Here is a 12,918-nt window from a genome sequence, read left to right as displayed (position 1 = left end):
TCCTTCCGGGGCAGGGTTGAGCTCCCATCCTTCCTTGGCAGGGTTGAGCTCCCATCCTTCCGGGGCAGGGTTGAGCTCCCATCCTTCCGGGGCAGGGTTGAGCTCCCATCCTTCCTTGGCAGGGTTGAGCTCCCATCCTTCCTTGGCAGGGTTGAGCTCCCATCCTTCCGGGGCAGGGTTGAGCTCCCATCCTTCCTTGGCAGGGTTGAGCTCCCGTCCTCCTGGGGCAGGGTTGAGCTCTTGTCCTTCTGGGGCAAGGTTGAGCTGCTGTCCTCCTGGGGTAAGGTTGAGCTGCTGTCCTCCTGGGGTAAGGTTGAGCTCCCGTCCTTTGCTCCAGCAATTGCCAGGGATATGAAAGGGATATGCCCCCAACGAGGCATCTCCCAGGTAACAGTGATGTCTCCGGCTAATCCTTTCAACCCAGAAGTGCCTTGGGGCTTCTGACAACGAATGCAAGCAAGCAGGTCTTAAAATATTGTCCACAGTTTAACATTTACTTTTTGAACTTGATTTCTGGATTCAGCTCAGTTTCACACTTCTCCCTCTCTCTTCTCGAAGACTGGGATGGGGAAAAAACTTGAGAACAAACTAGCTGAGTTCCTGAACACAAGACTTCTTTTCATGACAAATGTCCATAGCTATTTTAGTTCTACAGTGAATGAGCTTAAGCAGCCACCAGCTTAAATCACAATCTGCCTTCATTCTTGACCGAGGGTTTATCCCTTGACCTTTCGGTGACTTGTCAAGGACAGCTCTTCTGGAAGAGGTTTCACTTTCTTCTTCCAACATCATCTTTCCTGGCAAAGTAGATCTCTGGCTTCCTTCTTGGTTCGCTTGTATGATGAGGACTAGTTGCACTGTGCACTGCCCTGTGTTTCATTTTGTTTCTACTATAGATATTGATCAGAAGTGCCACTCATGGTTTAACGCCATGCTGACATAACCCTTAAGGCAGGGGTGTCCAACCTTGGCAACTTTAAGACTCGTGGACTTCAACTCCCAGAATTCCTCCTCTAATCATATTATCTCAGGAATTCTGGGAGTTGAAGTCCACAAGTCTTAAAGTTGCCAAGGTTGCACAACCCCTCCCTTAAGATGTTCCTGCAATGCAATAGGTCCCATAATACAGAAGGGAGGGGGGGAGAATCACGTACTGTAGCAAAATGAATATTATATTTTGAAGTCTTCTTTGGGGTGCATGGTTTCCTCAATTGCTTGTCACATTGGCACACGTAGGAAAGAGTTTCTACTGCAGTTTGTTTTAGATATGCAGCATCCTTTTGGGTATTTAAAAAAAAAACCCTCCGAAATGCTTTCTTTTCAACAGCTGGAATGCTCTGAAGAACTGGGAGACCTGGTGAAGTCTGTGGACCCAACGTTGGCCCTGAGTGTCTACCTACGTGCTAACGTTCCCAGTAAGGTCATTCAGTGTTTTGCGGAAACGGGACAAGTTCAGAAGATCGTGCTGTATGCCAAGAAGGTAATTGGTTTCCCTGAAACCTTTATTTTTTATTTTATTTTTTTGGGGGGGGGGAGAAGCCAGGCCAAACTTGTAGCCACTACCACGTCTTGTGATAGATCCTGGTCAGAAGTCTTTAATCTTAAGAGCCATGATGGCGCAGTGGTTAGAATGCAGTATTGCAGGCTACTTCTGCTGACTGCCAATTGCCAGCAGTTTGGCAGTTCAGTTCTCACCAGCTGAAGGTTGACTCAGCCCTCCATCCTTCTGAGGTCGGTAAAATGAGGACCCAGATTGTTAAGGACAATATACTGATTCTATAAACTGCTTAGAGTGGCTTGTAAAGCACTATGAAATGGTACATAAGTCCGAGTGCTATTGCTATTGCAGGCTAACTCTATCCACTGTCAGGAGATCGATCCTGACTGGATGAAGGTTGACTCAGCCTTCCATCCTTCCGAGGTCGGTAAAAGGAAGGACCCAGATTGTTGGGGGCAAGATGCTGACTCTGTAAACCGCTTAGAGAGGACTGTAAAAGCACTGTGAAGCGGCATATAAGTCTAAGTGCTATTGCTATCTTAATCCCTGTGTGAAATAATCCAATGCGTCCAGTGGCCTGCTCTGATTTCTGTGTCCAAAATCCCTAGGCCACATCTCTGTTGGAATTGACTTAACAACGTCTGTCTTACAAAGAACCACAACAGGAGGCCATGGTTCTAAGTCCTTTTAAGGATGAAAACCACAAGTGGCAGGAACAGCACATACAAAATAAAATCTCATAAGGCTGGTTCCGAGCAAGACATCTTTGGGAGTGGGGTGGTTGGCGCTGTCTGAGCTTGGTTGTTTTCTTGCAGATGTTGACTAGTTACTAGCTTGGGTAACGAAAAGTTTGCAAGAAAACAAGCAAGCTCAGACGGCACCAAAGGACCCTTCATTTCAGCCCTAAGCTATAAATATTATCCTTTGTTGGTGCATGCAGGGGTCTGTGACCTCTGCCAAGAGATGAACCGGGTTGAGCTTTCTCAGTTTCCAACCTAGAAAGAGAACGAGCCAAACGCAGACCGTTTCAGGACCCTCTTACTCCAGCATACAAAGTGCAGCAAAGCTAACCAAATATTTCCTTCTGGGCATGCACACGCCCTTCCTAGGTCGGTTACACTCCAGACTGGATCTTCCTCCTGAGAAACGTAATGCGGATCAGCCCGGACCAAGGACAGCAGTTTGCCCAGATGTTGGTGCAGGATGAAGAACCTCTGGCAGATATTACCCAAGTAAGGAAACATCTTGAAAGAGAGAGAGAGAAAAGGATATTTGGGTCTCTGTCCGTTTGCTTCAGCAGACTGCAATAAACGGCTCCTGGTTTCCTATAAAGTACACTGACGATCCTTGGTTTCCTATAAAGTCTTCACAGTCATTGACCAATCTTTGTTCTTGGCATAGCGTTGAGCAACGCTCGCAGGAAATTTGGGAGTATTGCAATCTCAAAACTCGACGCGTGTGCCCTGTTGTGAAGATTACTAATAACACAGTAAAGGTGACATTAAGCAAGCATGATAATAACCATGCTGCAGAGCATTCAGCGTGTGGGGATGTGATGGTTCTTAACCATTTTGAGCCATAAGTAAGAGTGGACTATAAACTCAGCTTGACCATAAATAGAATGACTATATAAGACTTCGATGGAGTGTAAAATTTAGCATGTTCATGAGCAAAATGGTAGGTGATGCGAACTCTGGAACATCTTATATTTAGCAGTCTTGAGGATGTTTGGGTGCTCAGTGAAAGACCAAGAAGGTGAGAGCTGCACAGATCTCATGTTCTCCTGATCTCATGTGGAGGGTGAAGTCTCGGCAGTCATTTCTTGATGGACCCAGGTCCTACTTGTGAAATCTTTCACGTGGCCTCTGGAGAACCATACAGATGTTCTCAAGAACATTTCTGATTTGAGGAGGATCCTCAAGGTAATCTTTGAATTCTGTAGGATTCTACAGCAGTTTTGCCTAAGCGTGGCAACTTTTAAGTTGTTGCATGCTGGCTGGGGAATTCTGGGAGTTGAAGTCCACACTTCTTGGAAGTTGAGAAATACTATTGTACAGTGTCAAGATTTGACACTAAAGGGAAAACAGGTTTTGTGAAAAACACTTGCATGTCATTGTATATGAAACATTTTAGAATTGAAGCCTTTAGCCTTTCATACGGCTCTGTTTTTCATTTTAAGCTCTTTACTAGGAATGTCCCATGTTTGAAAAGCCCTCCTTTTGTGCTCAAAATACATGCTTCAAATGCAAGCAGAGGGGTTTGAAAGTTGAAAAGCTACAAATGAGATCAAAACTGTTTAAAAATGAAATGCTTTGTTCACCTCTAATGAGAGGGGGAATATGGCATGCATTTGGTGCCTTAAGCGTGGATGATTTGGCTGAATTAGATAACCTTATATTGCTGGGATGCTTATACAAGGCTTTATCTGCCTTGGGTGGGAAGAATCTAAAACAAATGTTCTCGTTTATTTTATTTTGCAGATAGTAGATGTGTTTATGGAATACAACTTGATCCAGCAGTGTACAGCTTTCCTCTTGGATGCCCTGAAAAACAACCGTCCATCTGAAGGGCCTTTGCAAACTCGTTTGCTTGAAATGAATCTCATGCATGCACCTCAGGTAGGTTTTGTACCTGGTTCTCGAAAGGATTTGGTTACCCTATTTCTTGGACTTTCCTGAGTGGTGCAGTGGCCTAGAGGTGGAGCTCTCTCCTCATGATCAGGACTCGATCCTAAGTAGAGGCAGGTATTTCTCACACTGGGAATATATCTGCTGAACAAAACTCTACGTTGGCGACAGGAAGGGCATCCAGCCATTAAAACACTCTGCTAGCTCCATTCAGTTGCCCAGACTCCACCCCGCAAGGGATTATGGGGTCGTTAAAAGACGATGATGATTTCTTGGACTTTCCTTTCACATGGATTTGAAATATAAAGGGTTCCTTTATATTATATTGAAGTAATATAAAGGATTCCTATAAAGAAACCCTAAAAACAGGCATTTCAGTTCAGCTCATTCTAGCCTATTTAAAAAACCAAAAGAACATCAGACCTCTTAATGCTCATCTTGTATCTGCAGGCAGAAGCTTCCACTTTTATATGGAAGTTAAACTGATAAAACCAGGTACTGGTACTTTTATAATGATTAGTTTTCCAAAAGTTTGTTCTGAACTTAAGGTTCATTCTTTTTTAAAATTAAACGCTTATCAAAGTGAGTTGCAGTCTAAAAATTATTACAATTATTAAAAATAACTCCCTGTGATTGCCATTTTGATAGGTTATGGAGGGAAAAAAAAAACCAGTTTCCCTAAACTGGAAGCATTTTGGGGCAACGTTTTTCCAAAGCCATGAATGAGCAGGTCAGCAAACCTGGTTTGGTTTAAAAAGGAGCTGGCGATGGATACCGAAGTGTAGTTTTCTTATAACCAGTGGGCTTATTTCTGGAGGCTGTTGTGAGAGATTGGGGGGAGCTAGGAAAAATGGTACGGAGGAGAGAATCAACAAGCATAATAAGACCCAGTCTGGTCTAGTGGTTAAGTTGCTGTCCTGGAAACCAGGAGATATTTGAGTTCTAGTCTGCCTTAGGCATAAAGGCCACCTGATGATTTTGGGCCTATCGCTCACTCTCAGCTTAACCCTCCTGTCAGGGTTGTTGCTGTGGGGAAAATAACAGAATGATAGAGTTGGAAGGGACCTTGGAGGTCTTTTAGTCCGACTCTATGATCAAGCAGGAGACTCTAGACCAGGAGTGTCAAACTGGATTTCTTCGAAGGCCGGATCAGCATTGTACTTCTCTTCAGGAGATGGGGAATGGACACCAGGGGTGGGATTCTACCGGTTCGGACCGGTTCTATAGAACCGGTTGTTATGATTCTATGCAGTTCGGAGAACTGGCAAACCGTGCCCCTGGCTAGCCCCGTCCCTCCCCTCCCCGTCAGTCCTCACCGTGCATGTGCAACATCGTTGACTGCGTTCTTCCCTTCCCAGTCACTCCTTAAGGTGTTTCTCTTTTTTTCCCCTCCCGACAATCAGCTGTTCCTAGATCAGCTGTCCCGGGATTCTCCTCGCTGTGTTATTGCTTTGCCCAGCAGGCTTCCCTGAGGTCCAGAAGGCCCCAAAATGGAGCATTGGGGTTCTGGGTTTTTTTTCCTTCCTGAGCCCCAGGAAAGCCTTCTGGGACCAACCCCCCTCCCCCCTCCCCAAGGCTTACTTGAGACTCAGGATGCCCCAAAAACGGGGAGGGGTGCTACAAAAAAGAAGAAGCCACGCCCACCCAGTCACATGGCCCACCTAGCCAGACCCACAGAACCGGTTGTTAAAAAATTTGAATCCCACCCCTGATGGCACACCTCTGTCAGCACCCTGCTGACCAAAACGGCTTCTCCGCACCTTGTTTTTGGCCTGGACGGCTTCTTGCAGCACTCTGGCACCCAAAACGGGCAGTGTGGGGACCCCTGGACCCCATTTTGGCTGCCAGAGGCACCACGCGCTTGTTCTTGGCTATTTCGAGGCCAGCCCCGCGGGCCAGATTTAAGCACCCCATGGGCCAGGTCCTGCCCATGGGCCTTAAGTTTGACACCCCTCCTCTATACCATCCCCGACAAATGGCTGCCCAACCTCTTCTTAAAAACCTCCAGGGTTGGAGCTCTCACAGTCACTGGAGGCAAGTCATTCCACTGTTTAATTATTCTAACTGTCAGGAGATTTCTACTTATTTATAGGTTGGTTCCCTCCTTGATTATTTTCCATCCAAATAGGAGGAAGGAGGAGTATTAGGTATATTCTCACCATCTTATTTATAAAAATCATGAAGGAGAGATAAAAAAAAAATTATCTGATCATAATAACCAAGAGCAGCTTGTGTCTTAAAGGGCAACTCAGCCCAAGTGACAGGTGAAAGCATTTTGGTGAGAAGCAGTTTGAATTATTCAGTTTTATTCATTATTCAAAAATTATTTAATTATTAATGTATTAACCATAAATGACCCTGGGAAATTTGTTTTCTTGCAATTCTCGATGGTCGGTTTTCACCCCAAAATTAGCATTAAAATCCTCACCAAAGACTCACTTTCTTGATTGTGCTTGACAGTCGGCCCCTGAACACACCAGAGAAATCCAAGCTTTAATTTCTAGCAGAGCTTATTTTCCACAGATCTGTATCTCAAGGTTAAATTTAATTGACTATTTTTTCCTCCTTTTTCGTACACTATTTTTCTTTTTTGTTGTCTATGGGGATTCTCAGTCATCCAGGTCATGGTCGTCCCAAAGGTGCTTTTCTCAATAGGAAAGTGGACTTTCTTGTTTTTCCTTGAAGACGTTTCGCTTCTCATCCAAGAAGCTTCTTCAGCTCTGACTGAGTTTGGGGAATGGAAGGATTTATATTCCTTGCAGACAGCTGGTCATTTGCATTCATTTTGGAGAGTCATTGAGACCACTTGGAGGTTTGTCTGTGTCCTTGGGGACACATGTCAAAATTGAGCAGCCCTCTCTCAACCGAGGGGGAGGGATACAACACCATCCATCTCCAGTCCACAATATAGTCCTTTTCTGCAGCTCCACACCCATTTGCACTACTGACTTCAAGGACGAACCTCCAAATGGCCTCGACGACTCTTAAAAAGAATGCAAATGACCAGTTGATGGTACGTTTCTGTTAACGTTTCATTTTGTGTTTGTTTTACTGTTTTATATTTTATACACTTAAATTTTTTTTAAAAAAAATCTGTCTCAAGCAAAATTTCCTCTTTTCAGGTTGCCGACGCCATCTTGGGGAATCAGATGTTCACCCACTACGACCGAGCTCACATCGCTCAACTCTGCGAGAAAGCCGGTCTCCTCCAAAGGGCGCTGGAACACTTCACTGACTTGTATGACATCAAGCGAGCTGTGGTTCACACTCACCTTCTCAATCCTGAGGTACGGGGCGGTGAAAGTGCATTTATTTATTTTACGTGTTAAGAACCCCTGATGATTTTAATGGCTTTTATGCTGTAAGCCACCCAGAGTCTCTTTGAAGCCCGATGGGCGGCGAATAAAAATTGAATGAATTTAATTGCTGTGCTACACCATCTTACGGCTCTTGGCAATTAGCAGCAATCATACAACGCAGCAATTAAATGAACATGGTAAATTAAAATCTAATTAAATCAAAACCACCTAGCATAATTTTGACAGCGTCATTATTCATTCCAAAGTCCCCTGGAATAATTCAGACTTAATCAGTTTCCAGAAGTCTAATAACAATGGAACTATTTTCACCTTTCAAGAGGAAGCCGTTACAGTGAACTTTGGCTATCGCTGAGAGATCGAAGTTCAGCTACATTCGGGAAGGATTATTCTATTTAGAGGTGGCAGGACAGGTAGTCCTTATCTTACAACCACAACTGAGCCCAGCATTTCCATTGCTAAACGAGTCAATTATTAAGTGAGTTTTGCCCCATTTTACGACCTGTCTTGCCAAAGTTGTTAAGTGAATCACTGTAGTTGTTAAATCAGTAACATGGTTATGGCTTAGAATCTGGCTTCCCTCATTGACTTTTATCTTTTCTTTTATGTATACTGAGAGTATTTACACCAAGACAAATTCCTTGTGTGTCCAATCACACGTGGCCAATAAAGAATTCTATTCTGTTCTGTTCTATTCTATTCTATTCAAAAGGGGACCACATGAACCCAGGACACTGCAACGGTGATCAATACATGTCAGTTGCCAAGTGTCTGAATGTTGATCATGTGATGCAATGGTCGTAAGTGTGAAAACTGGTTATAAGTCACTTTTTTTCCATGGTAACTTTGAACAGTCACTAATGGAATGCTTGTAAGCCGAGGACTGCCTGTGCACCAAATGCACAAACTTACATATTTATTTAATTTATTTCTACCACAATCAATATAAATTTTTGGTTGTTTATATCCAAGACAAAAGACAATAAAACTCAGCAAAGTAAAAATTAAAGTATACAAACAATCCAGCCAAGCTTCAAAGTGTATGCCTTCGATCCATAAGTAATGGCATTATTTTGCACCCTAAAAGAAGTATGAAGGAGCTTGGTTTTAACAGCTTCTGAAAAGCAAGGTACCAAGAGCTCTGGTAGTGATTAAAATGTCATATTGCAAGCTAACTCTGCTCACCGTCAGGAGTTCGATCCTGACGGGACTCAAGGTTGACTCAGCCTTCCATCCTTCTGTGGTTGGTAAAGTGAAGACCCAGATTGTTGGGGGCAAGAGGCTGACTCTGTAAACCACCCAGAGAATACTGTAAAATGCTGGGAGATGGTATATGAACAGAAATGCTATTGCTCCAATCAACTCATTTAATCACGTACGTTTTTAAGCAGTTTTTATTAGTTTATAATACAGCATACAAAATAAATACAAAAGTAAATACTAGGGAAAATAGGGAAGGGAAAAGTGAGGGAAAGAAAAGAGGAAAAAGAAAAGAAAAAGGCATTGACTTCTGACTCCTTTTGGTGCAGTAGAATAAGGCATCAACATCAAACCTCAAACTTTTTACTTTTCATTAATAGTATAAACTAGCCATTTCTATAACAACAAATCCATCTAATCGGTAAAACCCCAAATCAAACTTTCCATTTTTCCACCTCAAGCACAAAGTCTAGAAGCAGTTTCCAAGTAGAAATGAAAGTATTCATCAGGATTCCAGCGATCACGATTAATTACATCATGAGCCTTAAGCCCAATTTCAAAAAAAACTTCAAAGAATCCATTAGGAGGGACATACTGGCATGACCTGTATGAAGCCGATTCTGGCATACATAATTAGAGTCACCTGTGACCCTGCTTCCCCCTGGGTGTGCCATACATCAGTTTCTCCAATTAAGCATGCACACGGGCTAAGTGTCATCCATCACGTTCTCCAATTAAAGTTCTTTTGCGGGCAAAAGCTTCAGCCGCTTAGCTACAATCTTTTTTAAGATAAAGTTGGAATGTGCTTCTAAATTCATTTGCTGTATGCTTCTCCAAGTCCATTCCCCCGCCCAACTAATGCCAACTTGGAAACAGTATAGGAATATTTTACAAGTTGACAGTATTTATATATTTTTTCCTTCGATCAAAATAGTCAATGTAGCCATCTCTGCTAACTCCATCAGTTTTTGCAGCCATTCCTCAATTGTGGGGATCGAGGTGACATTTGATCATACTCATATGGGCACCCACCTCCCCAGAAGTGGCTCTGTGCAGTAAGTTACCATTGCCGATCCTGGCTGAGAATTCTGGGAGTGAAACTCCCATCGCAGCTGTAAAGCTGCTCTCCTCTTGGGAAAGGCCGTTCTCACACATCACCCCAGGTCTGCATATTTCTGCCATGAAGAACCTTAAGAAAAAAATGAGGTCCTTTCTAATGGCTCCTTTCGCTTGCAGTGGCTGGTGAACTATTTCGGCTCCCTTTCTGTGGAAGATTCCTTGGAATGCTTGCGGGCGATGCTGTCGGCAAACATCCGCCAGAACTTGCAGATCTGCGTCCAGGTGGCTTCCAAGTACCATGAGCAGCTTTCAACCCAGTCGCTCATCGAGCTCTTTGAGTCATTCAAGAGTTTTGAAGGTAGGTTGGTTGGGTTCCCACACCGTACTCCAAGTTCTGAATCCATGTCTCTGACTGCCTTGGTTCCTTCTGACTGTACCCTGGTCCATTGAGAGGAGCGCATTTCTTGAAGTCATCGGGTCAAGAAGTTGTCTTGTCCTGTTTGGTTGGTAGAAACCAGTGGATGGGCATGTCAAGATGGTGGCCATCACTGCCCAGTTGAAGCTGTTCTCCTTTGTCCCAAAAGTGCTTTTTCACAAGGCAACTGGGCTTTCTTTGTTTTTGCTTGAAGAGGTTTTGCTTCTCATCCAAGAAGCATCTCCAGTTCTGACTGAATGGTGGGGGATTTATATTCCTTGCAGTCATCTGCTCATTAGCACTATCTCTGAGAGTTGTTGAGGCTGCTTGAAGGTTCCACACCCATTGCATTGTTCAGGTGACCCCGAGGGCACAGATAACACTCCAAGAGGCCTCAACGATCCTCGGAGAAATATTTATCTTGGATCATTGTCTGTGGATTTAAGTGTGACTAACCAAGGATTGAATTGGAGACTGTGTCTGCCTTTAGTATTCTCAAAACTGAGTATAATAGGTAGCCGATGTAATGCTTTACATGTAGACCTTGACTTACAACCGGTTGCTTAATGACCAAAGTTACAATTGGTTAAAAAAAAAAACGGACTTACGACCCAGATTGGAAGTTCCAACAGTCAGGCCCCCTCCACAGTCACATGACCAAAATTTGGCCGCTGGCAACACGCCCACATTTACAGCTGTTTGCAGTGTTCCACAGGCTTGTGACTGCATTTTATGATGGTTTTGCCAAAAACAGGCATTTGTTTGCAATGTAATCAGTTAATCTAAGTTCACTAATATAAGTGTTGGGGTCCTTGGTGCTCTCTGAGCTTGGTTGTTTTCTTGCAGACATTTCATTACCCAACTAAGTAACATCTACAGTATAAAAATGAGAGCACAACTTCACTCCCTACTAGCACTGATTTTGTTACCTAGTTGGGTAATGAAACGTCTGCAAGGAAACAACCAACCTCAGAAAGCACCAAGGACCTCTCATTTCAGGCTTGAGCTACAAATATTCTTCCTCTTACCAAAATCCGCTAGGGACACGGTGGCTCAGAGGCTAAGACGCTGAACTTGTCAATCAGAAAGGTCGGCAGTTTGGCGGCTCGAATCCCTAGTGCCGCATAACAGAGTGAGCTCCCATTACTTATCCCAGCTTCTGCCAACCGAGCAGTTCGAAGGCATGTAAAAAAATGCAAAAGTAGAAAAATAGGGACCAATTTAGTGGGAAGGAAGTAGCGTTCCTTGCACTTTCGACATTTAGTCATGCTGATCACATGACCACGGAGATGTCTTCAGACAGCGCTCGCCGGCTCTTCGGCTTTGTAATGGAGATGAGCACACCGCCCCCTAGAGCCGGAGACGACTAGTACATGTGTGCGAGGGGAACCTTTACCTATCAAAATCCATTACTTCCATCGCCAAAGATTTCTGACAAATTCTTTTCATGATGGACTCCTTTTCTTTTCCACTCCCTTCAAGGTCTCTTCTACTTCTTGGGCTCTATTGTTAACTTCAGTCAAGACCCGGACGTGCACTTCAAATACATCCAAGCTGCTTGTAAGACCGGCCAAATTAAAGAGGTGGAAAGAATTTGCAGGGAGAGCAATTGCTACGATCCAGAACGTGTGAAGAATTTCCTCAAGGTAACGGGATAAGAGTGACAACTCCCCCCCTTCCCCCCCACCTTTCATATGGGGACCTTATGTCAGGGTTCCTTACTTATACTAAAGGCCGTATTGGTTTTCTAAATGGTGAGGCTATTGCAGAGTGTTTCAAATTTGGGGTAACTTTAAGATGGGTGGACGTCGATTCCTAGAATTCACCCATCGTGCCAAGTTTGAAAAACGTTGGACCAGGAAGTGGCTGGAGGTATCTAAAGAACCCTGGTTGAATCCACAGGTGGGATAGGGGTTTGTTAGCCTAAAGAGCAGGTTGGACCAGGTTGCTTGGGGAGAAGAGATCCAGAACTCCACATTTGAACTCATAAAATAAAAGCTGCAAAGTTTTGGTTTTATTGTATGTTTGCAAGTTTCCAGGATTCTATACCTTACCCCTGATTCATGCATTAAATCTTACTGATCTAGGTGACTTGATTTTTTTTTTTATCAAGATAGGGCTAAAGGCTTGACCTTAGCATTTATTTTTAGTTTACTTATTTACTTGTTGAGCTTATGTGTTCAGGCAGGTCTCTGAGCAGCTATTTCACGCAACAGCATGAGAAAACTCAAGTCCAGCTTTCAGATTGTCAAATCTGAAAATGTGGCATCCGTGGTGTTCCCTAAGCTTGGTTGCTTTCTTGCAGACATTCATTACCCAACTAGGAAACATCCTCAGTGCACTTAAATCAGTGACACCTCTACTATGGACAGATACGATGCCCTCCCTCCTGAGTAAAAAGGGAAAGAAAAGGATCTTGATTCAGCTCCCTTCTGAATTCTCACCAGGCATTCTCACCTGTCTGGTGAGAATTCCAGGAAAGGATCAATAATTTTTGTATAAATCCTGTAAAGCAGTGATCCCCAACCTTTTTTATGGTGCAGCCCGGTACCGGCATCAGCTGGGCACCGCCATCTTGTTTGATGAAAAGTGCTTCCGGTGAGCTTTCTCCGGAAAAGCTCACCGGAAGCACTTTTTCATCAAACAAGATGGCGGCGCCCAGCAAACCAGCGGCCCGGTAGGACTTGTTCCACTGACCGGTACCAGTCCGCAGACCGGTGGTTGGGGACCCCTGCTGTAAAGAACCACTTATGAGAATAGGTAGTCTTTATGCACACCTGTAAGAAATACTTTGCACCTTGG

The 12,918-nt window shown here is 43.9% G+C and overlaps 1 protein-coding gene across 3 annotated transcripts in view; it reads left to right on the top strand.

Annotated features, from left to right (window-relative positions):
• CLTC (clathrin heavy chain) overlaps nucleotides 1–12,918 on the top strand; it is a 98,202-nt gene that overhangs the window by 51,785 nt on the left and 33,499 nt on the right. For all 3 annotated transcript variants that reach the window (XM_087956361.1, XM_087956354.1, XM_087956368.1), the window contains 6 exons: nucleotides 1,328–1,480; nucleotides 2,608–2,730; nucleotides 3,979–4,116; nucleotides 7,248–7,412; nucleotides 9,879–10,059; nucleotides 11,599–11,762. In XM_087956361.1, coding sequence (XP_087812487.1) covers nucleotides 1,328–1,480; nucleotides 2,608–2,730; nucleotides 3,979–4,116; nucleotides 7,248–7,412; nucleotides 9,879–10,059; nucleotides 11,599–11,762 — 924 coding nt within the window. The remainder of the gene's footprint in view (nucleotides 1–1,327; nucleotides 1,481–2,607; nucleotides 2,731–3,978; nucleotides 4,117–7,247; nucleotides 7,413–9,878; nucleotides 10,060–11,598; nucleotides 11,763–12,918) is intronic.

This window comes from Notechis scutatus, chromosome 1 (genome assembly GCF_049901735.1).
Source record: "Notechis scutatus isolate UNSWTSFEM ecotype Mainland chromosome 1, rNotScu1.2, whole genome shotgun sequence".
Lineage (NCBI taxonomy): Eukaryota > Metazoa > Chordata > Lepidosauria > Squamata > Elapidae > Notechis > Notechis scutatus.
Note: the sequence above shows the minus strand (reverse complement) of the source record. Positions and strands in the feature narration are given on the sequence as shown.